This window comes from Choristoneura fumiferana, chromosome 4 (genome assembly GCF_025370935.1).
Source record: "Choristoneura fumiferana chromosome 4, NRCan_CFum_1, whole genome shotgun sequence".
Taxonomy (NCBI): Eukaryota; Metazoa; Arthropoda; class Insecta; order Lepidoptera; family Tortricidae; genus Choristoneura; species Choristoneura fumiferana.
Window position 1 is genome coordinate 20,243,748 of NC_133475.1, and position 12,645 is coordinate 20,256,392.

Below are 12,645 nucleotides of genomic sequence, written 5' to 3' on the forward strand. Positions count from 1 at the left end.
TCACTTGAATTGCTTCGCAGGTTTGTGCAACGATGTCCTTCACCGCACGTGGTAAATAAATGCAATTCCGCACATGAATTTCGAAAACTCAGAGGTGCGAGCCGGGGTTTGACCCACGATGTTTGAGAGGCGATTGGTCAAACACTAGGCCAGGCGGAAGCTACAATACAATGCTTTAAATAATATAATACATAAATCTATAAAAGCCCTAACAGATAAATAAACTAGATACCATATACCATGATAGGTAGGGACCAGCATTAATATCTGCCACAATGGAGCGTGCAAAAATATCTGACATGTCCTTCCGGCCCTAGAAATAGACTCGTATCAGATATTTATGCACGCTTGTTGTGTCAGATATTGGTGCTGGTGACTGTACTATGATGGTGATGATACAAGTCCCGGTAAGTTTAGGTTAACTCGCTTTCCAAGCCATGGTGCAAAGACTGATTTATATCTGGAATGGCGCTTTGAGCATATCTCTTATCCCAATGTGACACCGAGATGTGACAACATCTAGGTTAATACCCCAAATGAACTTAATTCTAATTTTGAGAAGCGCCTTTACTTACGCTACACACGAGCGGTTCAGGGACTTTTGAGGCTTTTCAGAGTTCCGTAGCCAAAATGGCAAAAAAAGAATCCTTATAGTTTCGCCATGTCTGTCTGTCTGTCTGTCCGTCCGTCCGCGGCTTTGCTCAGGGACTATAAATGCTAGAAAGCTGTAATTTTGTACGAATATGTATGTAAACTATGCCGACAAAATGCTACAATAAAAAGTGTAAAAAAAAATTTTTTTTAGAGTACCTCCCATAGACGTAAAGTGGGGGTGTTTTTTTTTCTCTTCCAACCTTGTAGTGTGGGGTATCGTTGGATAGGTCTTTTAAGTCCTTTTTAAGGGGTTGCTAAAACGATTTTTCAACTCAGTGATTTGTTTGCAAAATATTCAACTTTAAATTGCTCATTTTCAATTAAATCGAGCAACCCCCCCCCCCCCTGTTGGTTCTATGCATACTTAATAATAAATGTGACCGTTTGTGAATCTGGATGTTTGGATCTTTGTTACTCGCTCATGCAAAAACGTAAACTAACGTACCTAACGTAACCTATTTCAGTTAAATTGTGAATAGATGAGGGACCAGGGAAATCCATTGGGGTAGTTCAAAAAAATAAAGGCAAAAATATATCAGAAGTGGTAACACAGAATGAACAGATGTTGGCTAGTAGGGCGTAATATTTTATATGGCGAGGAATGCCAATACTCAAAAATATTAGCGTTTCGCTTGGTACTCTTTTTAGTGGGTGTCAGTAAGTTGCAAGTACAGTCACCAGCACCAATATCTGACACAACAAGCGTGCATAAATATCTGATACGACTCTATTTCTAGGGCCGGAAGGACGTGTCAGATATTTTTGCACGCTCCGCTGTGGCAGATATTAATGCTGGTGACTGTACCAGACGCACGAGGCCGAGCGAGGCGACCAATCAAAATCCCAAAGAAAGCTCGTGTCAAAGCGGGAAATCGCGCGTCAATATTTAAATTGAGTGCCGCCGCGGAGTCTCGGTTGCGGCCGAGAAACTCGGCTGTTTTGGGCCGACACCGAGATCTCGGCCCGATTTTTGGCTGAGACTTGACGAAACCGAGACCGAGATCTCGGTCGGAACTTAGTTAAATGGTCCGGATTTTTTTATTTCACAAGCCCGTATGTATCGTAGCAATTTGCATGCCAGTGAGGCCGCGTCGTGTAAAGAACTGCTATTGTGATTACACACGCTCGCACCCGCATACCCCGAACACATTCACTCTTATGAGCAAACTTACTGAGTGTGCGTGTGTGTGTGTGTGCGTGTTAGGCCCTTCACACGGAGGACTGATGACTTGGTGATGGTCATAGGAGAACGAAGGATGCGGGTGACAGGTTCGGCTATTGTGACTCGTGTACATAGAAACTATTAAGTATACTTTTTTTATCAATCTCGCGCCGGATATTGTGAGTTGATTAATTTTGTGTACCAAATGTTTATTTCCTTTTTTAGAGCACAAATAAGGCTTGATTCCTTGCTTTTATTTTTAAATCGAACCAATTAATAAATTTTAATTGTAATACCGGCATTAATATACATCCCCTTTTTATTATATTTGTAAGGGGCTGGGCAGCTTATTTTTTTATTTTACAAGCCCGTATGTATCGTAGCAATTCGCATGCCAGTGAGGCCGCGTCGTGTAAAGAACAGCGGGGCTATTACGAAACTCGAAACCCGACGTTTGTATCGTACCGTCCCTCTCGGTCTCTTATTAAATAGTATAAGTGTCAGGGGAACTTCGATTTTCGAGTTTCGTAGTAGCCCTGCTGCTATTTGTGATTAAACACGCTCACACGTGCCCGCATACCTCGAACACATTCACTCTATGAGCAAACTTACTGAGGTATTTTAATGAACGTAAAGTTTTGGTGGGAATCTCTGCCTTTTTCAGACATGGTCTGCTTTTCGATGTTAACGTTGAAATTGTTAAGGGTTAACTTTTTGTTACTTAGGTAAGTGGTTCATGTGGTGGTTTTTTGATCTTAAACTTTAATATTCATACAATCTTTGCTTAGTTTGGTGGGACTAGGTCAATTATTGTCGTGTCCCATGATATTTATTTCTTTTATAAATTTGATTTATTTATTTTGAAGAATTGAAACGAAACTTCGTTAGGGCATTGATATACTATTACTTAGTTGCAAATAACTAACAATATAAGAACCATCGCTAGAGAACCTGCTTTCGAATAAAAAAAACCGCATTCAAATCGGTCCACCCGTCTAAGAGCTACGGTGCCACAGACAGACACACATAGCGGTCAAACTTATAACACCCTTCTTTTTGTGTTGGGGGTTAACAAATGAAACTTATTTGATAATTATAATTATTATAAGAAACTAAAACGTTTACTCTGCAAGTAGGTGCCAGAGGGCTCTTTTACTCGTACCTACATGCCTCTTTTGTTTATAGTACCAGCGTTGTCGGAAAGACCAGAAGAATAGTGCCGCAAGAAACTAAAAAATATAAATATAGAAAAATATGAATGAAATATGAAATTTACCACGAGCTTTACGGTGATGAAAAACGTCATCGTGAGGAAACCGGCACAAACCTGCGAAACAATTCAATGGGTGTGTGAAGTTCCCAATCCGCACTGGGCCCGCGTGGGAACTGCTTGCCCTTAATTCTGAGAGGAGGTCTGTGCCCTGCAGTGGGACGTAAGTATATAAACTGGGATGATGATGATAATATGAAAGAAAAATATATACTCACATACTAGCCGTTACCCGTGACTCCGTCCGCGTAGAATTCTGTTTCCACTTTCCCACGGGAACTGTCATTTTTCGGGATAAAAACTATGCTATGTCCTTCCCAGGGACGCAAACTATTTGTATACCGATTTTCATCTAAATCGGTTCAGCGGCTTAGACGTGATGAAGTAACAAACAAACCAAGAGCGTGTCGGACACGCCCTAAATAGGGTTCCGTAGCCATTACGAAAAATTAAGTAATATTTTTCTAAGGATTTCGTATTTTATACGGAATCTTCCAAGTTTAGGTATATTTTATACCTTAGGCTACTATTTACTCATAAACTACTAATAATTCTCAAGCAAACTTAGCCGTTATAGTTTTCCTTGAAAGTTTGATATACTTACTACCATCCTGAGTTTTTTCAAATTTTTCAACCCACCGGTTTAGATTTTAGAGGGGGGGACGCTCGATTTTAATGAAAATTTGCACTTTAAAGTTGAATATTTCGCAAACAAATCACTAAATCGAAAAATCGTCTTAGCAAACCTCTAATGGTTTTAAAAGACCTAGCCCACACTATAGGGTTGGATGAGAAAAAAAAATCACCCCCACTTTACGTCTATGGGAGGTACCCTATAAATATTTTTTTTTAATTTCTAATTGTATCATTTTGTCGGCATAGTTTACTTATATATCCGTGCAAAATTACAGCTTTTTAGCATTGATAGTCCCTGAGCAAAGCCGCGGACGGACAGACAGACGGACAGACAGACACACAGACATGGCGAAACTATAAGGGTTCCGTTTTTGCCATTTTGGCTCAACTTTCACATTTTATTGTATTAGTGGGATTGGTGTAAGTATAATTCATTTTCAACTGCCAAACCATTAATAAGACCACGGAATCTGGTAATGAAAGCCGTAAAGGGTTGTTTAACCTAAAAGGTTAATTAACCCTCATGACTTCATTTAACGAGCTCTCTAATACCCGCCCGTGACGTCACCGTGCAGTCCTTTCTGATGCAAATGACGTACACACCTGACCACTGACAGCCTCTTTGCTAAGCCTTGATTATATTGAGCGACTAACCCGAGGTAAAAAGCCGTGGTGACCCAGTTGTTTAGCCTATAGCCTCTAGCCGAGGATCGTGCGTACAATTTCGGACTCGCTCTGAAGTTTTCGAAATTTATTTGCGAAATAACTTTACGGCGGAAAATATTGCGAGGGAACCTGGTACAAACCTGCGAACTAATTCAATGGTGTGTTAAGTTCTCAATCTGCAGAAGGTCAGTGTGGGAACTGCGGTCCAGCCTTTACGTTCTGAGACGTAGGTCGTATACAATAGAGATGAAATATCTTGAAACTAATGAGTTCGGTTTGATACTGTTCAGTGAAGCATTATGCATGTTTATATTATTTTACGTACTTTTATGCTTATCATCGTGGTAATTAGTAAGTACCTAGGCAACCGAGCTTTTCTCGAGCTAAAACTAGATAATAAGCGTTTTCCCAGAGAAAAGACCAAACTCGATCGATTTTTCATCCCCAAAAACCCCTACGTACCAAATTTCATCGAAATCGTTCGAGCCGTTTCCGAGATAGAATTGCTCGTTTAAAGGTAACTAGGTACGCGTCTTGTTACATTTTGTTAATCAATCACTGATTAATCAATTCGTTATAACTTAACTGTTATTTATTTTTGTTCGAAGGACCATTACATTTTTGAGGCACAAATAAAAACATAATGATGAATGAATGAGAAACTGTATTTCAATAATATTATAAATTACAGAGGTTTTTGTCTTGGTTCTATTTACTTGTTATATGTATACAGTAAGGCACTACTAAGTACTAAGTTACGCATGTTCCAACCAAAACATACCGATGAGAGCTTGTAGTTTAGAAACGGTTTTCAATCTTCGTCGAAGCGAAGTCGGCTTTTTGTATCTCTCTTCGAAAAGTACAGCCAAGTCTAAAAATATTAAAATAACTCAATTACGAGTAAATCGTTAAATAATTAAACGACTGCGAAGACGAAGCGGGCAGAATGCAACCAACCACATTATTAGAGATCTATTAGTATAGACTAGGTACCACATAGTTTAGCCATGTCCTTCCATCCGTCTGTCTCAGTCCGTCGATAAATTGGTAGGTAACTACACATATTTTATGTGAACTTACATAAGTTGCTTGTTGTAGTTTTTTTATTTTATTTTTATAAATGGCACAAATTGTCACAGAAACCACTGGGCTTAATATATTTAAAAGAAAAATCGGAAAACTCTTTAATGTCTAGGAAATTACAGAACCCGCTCCACGTCAGCTTAAGCTCATACTTGTTTCATTGCGCGATCCTTAAGAGACTAATAATCACTGACAAACCTGAGCGTGCAGAAGTAGAAGATCTCGACGAGGCTGAGGAAGGAGAAGCCGAGGAAGAGCCCGAGCAGCCCGCCGCAGTTGGCCAGGAAGTCCGTCAGCCCGAACAGCTCCGAGCGACGCATCGACACGAACCGGGGCTCCTTATGATAGAACTCCAAGTGTGTGTACTTGATTCTGGAAAAAACTTAGCCAAGTGTGACTTGCGTACTATGGACATACACGATACGATTAATGGTAGTTTATTATATAGTAATTTATAAGGCACCTAGCTACATTTTCATCATCGCCACCCGTAAGACGACCACTGTTGTTGGACATAGGCCTCCCTTAAAGACCTCCAGATGCTTCGGTTGGAAACTGCCTGCATCTACCCACGACACGACAGAAGTGTATTCCTATTATCTTTTACACTGACCCACGTCACTTCTCCCTTGTCTATGGTTTTTTTTTTTTTTTTTTTTTTTTTTTTTTTTTCTCCGTCTGACTGGGGCGAAGGTACTGGCCGGGAGATTTTTATTTAACGTTTGGGCTCCACAGAAAACCAGCGTTACTGCACATAATGTGCGGCAACACATGCTGAGTGGAGACCCTTTTTGGTATTCTGCCGTGTCACCAAGTAACATAGTTTTAGTGCTAGTTTTAGTCTTAGTTTTTAGGTGGTACTTATGGAGCCAAAATAAACCTTTCTTTCTTTCTTTCTTACTTTACCCGCCGCTTTAACATCACCATCGTTAGTCATAGTCCATCTCGTTGGTGGACGTCTTACACTGCGCTTGCCGAGCCGCGGTTTACATTCGAGATCTTTTCGCCCCCAACGACCATCCTGTTCTCCGTGCTATACGGACTTGCCTGTTGCCACTTCAATAAGCTACTTAGCCTACATCGGTGACCTTCGCTCTTCTACGTTATGTCCTCATTTCTGATTCGATACGCACCGATACCCCAAGTGTAATCCTCTCCGTAGCTCGTATAAACCGTCTTGATTGCCTAAAAATGCTGCGTTAGAAAGTAAATTTTTTGTTCACCACTTAAGAGCTAACCCTGTATTGTTTTGACGCACCTGCCAGCAAGCTGTGTAGGAGACGCTGCCTGCAAATATCTGTCAAAGTCAAATTTGGTCTTGAGAGTTTCTGCGCCGTACTGGACTTCGTTACACAGCGGGTAACACTGACATTTTTCAACCTCGGTACCAGGGTGACCTTCTTTGTCGGCAAAGCTTTCTAAAATAGAATATAGAACCATTTTATGAATTAGAGTTATTTTCTACATACAGGTTGCAGATCACGAATAGAAACAGAAGCTTTTATTAGCAAATAATATTAGCATTTTGAATCTAAAAAAAACCGGCAAACTCGCGCACCAAGGGGCACTGAGGGACACTTGAGTGACAGCAATAGGACTCCTTTTAAACCCTTCGGGTATAACTATACAGAAATAATATACTTATGGCTATATATAACTTACCCAATGCGTAGACCATACAGACATTGTTACCACTCCTGCAGATAGTTGAGCCATTGTTATCTGAAAACGTAATTTTAGAATCGCACAACAGGTTAATATTAAAAATGAAACTAAATGATATCAATCATCAAATTAAGATTGGTTTTTGGAGTCTTTTTGTATTTTTTATTTCAACTCCAAATTTTGATACTTTTACGGTCATCCCGTAAAATCCATATCGAAAATACAAACTGAAACATAGATGCACAAAAAAACAAAAAAAGAGACCATCGCTGGGAATCGAACCCAGGTCCTCAGCATTCCTTGCTGCGTGCCATACCCCTACACTACAACTGGATAGGAGTACAGACACGAATTTCTCCTATGCACCACATATCTCAGCTTGTTCGTTTTCTTATTTAGTCACTTAAGCAGCGACACTAGTGACATCTATGTTTTTAGCCCTCAACAAGAAACTTTCAAACATTCCATTGGAACTAAGCGCTCACCCGGACACGAGATGTCAATAATAAGCAATCAAATTAAGATTGGTTTTTGTCGCTAGTGTTGCTGCTTAAGTCACTAAATAAGAAAACAAACAAGCTGAGATATGTGGTGCATAGGAGAAATACATGTCTGTACTCCTGTCCAGTGGTAGTGTAGGGGTATAAGCACGCAGCACGGAATGCTGAGGACCTGGGTTCGATTTCCAGCGCTGGTCTCTTTTTCTGGTTTTTCTGTGCATCTATGTTTCAGTTTGTATTTTCGATATGATATCATCATCATGATGATCATCATTATGCCTAGCCTGCATATGATGTGGGTTGAGTAGGACGTTCCACTGCTGGGCATAGGCTTCTACTCAGAAGAAATGTTAAAAATGTATAAATAAATAAATGAATCATATCATCATCACATTTCACTGCTGAGCACAGGCCTCCTCTTAACATGAGGAGGCTCAAATGAATAGGTAAATCAATTAATGAATGTTAATCAATTTAAAAACTGCCTAAACCAACACATTAGCAGTACATTTACAAAGAATACTTGACCGAGGAACAGCTAAAACACATGCACCAACCAGTTGCTTCTATCTGCCTGCGCCTGATAATTTAAATACTTAATAATTGTAAATGATATGCTAAAAACAATGGCAATGATGATGATGATGATGATGATGAAATGCTAAGGACTAAATGCAAACTCACGCGGCATATGATGCATGACGCAGCCACATCGGTTGAAGGTGTAGTTGGAGAGGCACTCCAGCCTGCAGTTGTTGGGTGTGTACGCGAGGAAATACCTCAAATAACGCTCTTTGGCGAAAAAACATTGCCGTCTGGGTGAGAGAAATTAAAATTAATTAATGATGAAAACAAACGATTGCCTGACAACGCGTTATAAGTCCTCCAAATAGATGATTCTTAACTTGAATCGCTCTAACAAGATAGGTTTTTGACATGTACATAGGTAAACGAAAATAAAATCTCGGACAGAGAATTCGAAGAGCAAAGCGGCTTGTGTCTTCGGAACGATGTCTGAGAGGACTCCTTTTTATAAAATATTTTCGTCTAAGGTTTTTTTTACGTTCTTTAAATTAAGAATAATTATGTTTATGACTTATTAAAATGATTGAACTGTAAAAAAAAAATCTTATAATTAGCCATTTATATTTTATTTAATTTGACCTGTTTTTTCGTATAGATGCCAATAAAGATAGTAAATATTATGTCTTAAATAATCAGAATGTTCTTCTTTCTTTATTTTCTCTCTTTCGTTCTTTCTCTCATTCTTTTCTTTTTTTATTTCTTTCTAATCTAAGTTAGTGAAACAGCTACTTCAAAATCATTATTCTATACTTGCATTTCTGGTGAGTAATTCCTGAGCGTGACAGAGGTATTCAATACACTTATAACGAGAGCAAACGAGACAGTTTGATCATAATGTGCTGAGAAGTAGTAGAGCGAGTGCTGCGGCACATCAGCTGGATGATGCAGGTACAGCTAAAGACATAAATAACAGTTAGACACCTTGGGCACCAGACGGCCACTCCACGATCAATGGCCGCAACGACCTGAATAACTAAAGACGCAGCCAAATTTCGCACGTTATGTTGCTCCCACACATTGGCTGTTATAAATGTCAACATTGTTTTATAACATTTTGAAACAACATATTAAATATAATGACCCGGATAACTCACGTCTTAAATCGAATTTAGCTCGACATGTTTCATGTTTAAGACGTGAGTTATCCGGGTCATTATATTTAATATGAGTGAGTCTCACGGTAGTTTCATGTTCATTTTAAAACAAATTGTAATAAATGTTAACATTTTTATCATGTTATATAACTTTTAAACTTTTATACAACAAATTGCAAGTGCAATTTTTATATAGTGTTACTTATACTTATAACATTTTTATACCAATGTGTGGTGCGTGTAAAACATCTAACAAGTTGTAACAAAAGTTATAAAGTGTTAGACGATGTTATCGTGTTTTATAAACGTTATATAACGTTCATAACAGCCAGTGTGGGAGCACCATTCTTAATATCGATCGATATGAGATTTGAAGCCGCATCTCGGTCATTATTCGAGCGATTCAAACGCCTCATTTTTGTGGTCACATTTCTTTATGAATGGGCTGCAGAATTTGATGTCATTAACGTCTTGTATTTTTGTTAAGTAGATAACCTAGAAACTGTACAAGAATCTTCTACCCTGTCAACAAAAATATGGGGACGAAAATAAAAAAAAATAAAAGCTCGACCCGTCTAGTCAGTATAAGTTTAAAAAAAAACTTTACTACGCCTACGTCAGAAAAGTTATCATTTTCCACCATTTTTGATGTTCAGTTTGTCTTCTTGCAAAGATTTATTTAAAACATGTGTGAAGATAAAACAGTGTGTGTCAATATAACGCATTAAAATGCGAGTGTGCGTTAATATAACTAGCCGACTATATTTCAACAATGTTTCTCATTACTTAACAAATACATAAACTTACTTTATATCCGCTGTTGTAAGTTATACAATTATTGGACCATTCTAAAGGATCTTCTTTTAGAAAGACAGTTAAATCCGGATGAATTCCATTGCTCTGAAATAAAATAAAATAGAGACACATAATGCAAATCGGATAAACGCAAAAAATATACACAAGGTGGGTCCTGTAACAGGAGCAAAAAATTAAACCACACCTTCCACTCTTCATCTTGAGCTATTCTAGTTCTACAACTTTTGAAAATAACTTGTATTATCATTTTTATTTTAGTTTAAAGTTCAATTTTAGTACTGTAACTAAGGGACCCCATACATTATTTTTTGTATTTTTTTTCTTTAATTGTATAATATAGTTTTTAAGTATTTTATTTGTAATTATATTTTTATGAAAAAATTACTTTCTGCCAAGTTTCTTGCGGCGCATTCTTCTTGGCAATGATGGTCTTTCCGAAAGCGCTGGTAGTTTAAAAAAATGACGTGTAAAAGTGCCCATTGCGGCCTATTTACTGAATAAATCATTTGAAATTGTTTTGAAATTTGAAATTGGACAAGCAATGTATTGCGAAATCCGTCATTTTGTTACGTGACAGGCGATGTCATTTAGGCTATTGGATGTCGTAACTACATTGAAAATACCATTTAATTTGTTTGGAATTAACATAATGTCGAAAATACAAACTGAAATATAGATGCACAGAAAAACCAGAAAAATAAGACCAGCGCTGGAAAAATTTGGAAAAGAAATAAAAATACAAAAAGATTCCAAAAAAAACAATCTTAATTAACATAATGATAAAAGCTCTTGATTTTTGAATGTTGCAGAACTAAAGTAGTTCCATTTAAGTGGCAGAAACTGGGTTTTAATTTTTTGCTCCTGTTACAGGGCCCACCCGGTATAAAAATCGGCCAAGCGAGTGCCAGGCGTCAGCGTAGGTTCCGTACCCATATGCGGACCGTTGGCAAGCGTCTATGAGGTGGACTGACGACATCATGAGAGTGGTGGAAACCGGTGAATGCAAGTGCTGATGATGATGATGATGAAGGTTTGATCGACTACAACTCGTTAACTTTTTTAAGCCTACTAAGCTTTGATAGTTTTACTTTTAATTTAATAATAATATTACCATTATGATTTTTTTCTAGATTTTTCAAGCCCAAAGCGGAGTGAATTTGGAGAGGGAGATTGTCTTTAACAAAAATGAGCACTATAAAGTGTGATTTTTATTTTTATTTATAACTAGCCTGTTATCCGTGACTCCGTCCGCGTAGAATTCGGTTTTCGCTATCCTGCTGGAACTGTGAAATTTTCCGAGATAAAAACTATCCTATGTCCTTCTTCGGGACTCAAGCTATCTGTATACCGAATTTCATCTAAATCGGTTCAGCGGTTTAGACGTGATGAAGTAACAAACAAACAAAAAACAAACAGACTTACACACTTTCGCATTTATTATATTAGTTTGATGATAGGGAAGCAAACGAATATGCAGGTCATCTCATATGAACAACAACTCAAGGAGAGTCACTGGAATGTTGCCGACCTTTAAATAAAGCTTAAGCCTTGAAAGCCACGATGTCATAGTTGCCTGGAAACATTGCTATGACTGCTAATATTCGCAAATGGATCCCTAAACCGAATAATGGTCTAAGCAATCTTATAATGTACTCGTATTTAAAGATCTACCCAACGATCTGTGAGTTTAAATGAGAAAAAAAACATCCCCACTATGAGTACCTAGTGAATATAGATACATATATTTTTTTTTTCAAAATTTTATTTTATCGATTCGTCGGCATGGTTAACATAGAGACCGATGTGAATAAATGAATGATGGTGATACTTACCCGTCCTCGTTTTGGGTAAACATCGTTGTCAGAACTGAGGTAGCCATCCGAGTGAGACCAACCCTTGCTAGCATTCAACGTCATTATATAAGAATAGTTATTCTGTATGCTGAAACAAAGAATAACATTTCACACTTTTTTCTCGAGATTTTGCAGTTATATTTTATTATTATTATTTTTTTTTTTATTCGATTGGATGGCAAACGAGCAAGTGGGTCTCCTGATGGTAAGAGATCACCACCGCCCATAAACATCTGCAACACCAGGGATTTTTTTTTTTTTTTTTATTCGACTGGATGGCAAACGAGCAAGTGGGTCTCCTGATGGTAAGAGATCACCACCGCCCATAGGCAACTGCAACACCAGGGTATTGCAGATGCGTTGCCAACCTAGAGGCCTAAGATGGAATACCTCAAGTGCCAGTTATTTCACCGGCTGTCTTACTCTCCACGCCGAAACACAACAGTGCAAGCACTGCTGCTTCACGGCAGGATTAGCGAGCAAGATGGTGGTAGCAATCCGGGCGGACCTTGCACAAGGTCCTACCACCTGCAAAACCCTGCCTACCTGCTGCATTATGTGGCAGTAAGAACAAAATCGAGCGAATTAGCTCGTTGAAGTGGCAATGGGCGGGCCATATAGAACGGAGAACAGATGGTCGTTCACGTATCTCAGGTTGCCT

At 38.5% G+C, this 12,645-nt stretch overlaps 1 protein-coding gene across 1 annotated transcript; it reads right to left on the reverse strand.

Moving 5' to 3' along the window:
• Positions 1 to 5,071: 5,071 nt before the first annotated feature.
• On the reverse strand, positions 5,072 to 12,232 carry LOC141427106 (pickpocket protein 28-like). Its single transcript, XM_074086337.1, has 8 exons — positions 11,964 to 12,232; positions 10,123 to 10,215; positions 8,976 to 9,115; positions 8,321 to 8,451; positions 7,134 to 7,193; positions 6,730 to 6,889; positions 5,670 to 5,843; positions 5,072 to 5,259 (listed from the first exon to the last, which is right to left on the reverse strand). The coding sequence occupies exons 1-8, from the start codon at positions 12,045 to 12,047 to the stop codon at positions 5,187 to 5,189; spliced, it is 915 nt and encodes a 304-aa protein (XP_073942438.1). The 5' UTR covers positions 12,048 to 12,232; the 3' UTR covers positions 5,072 to 5,186.
• Positions 12,233 to 12,645: the final 413 nt, after the last annotated feature.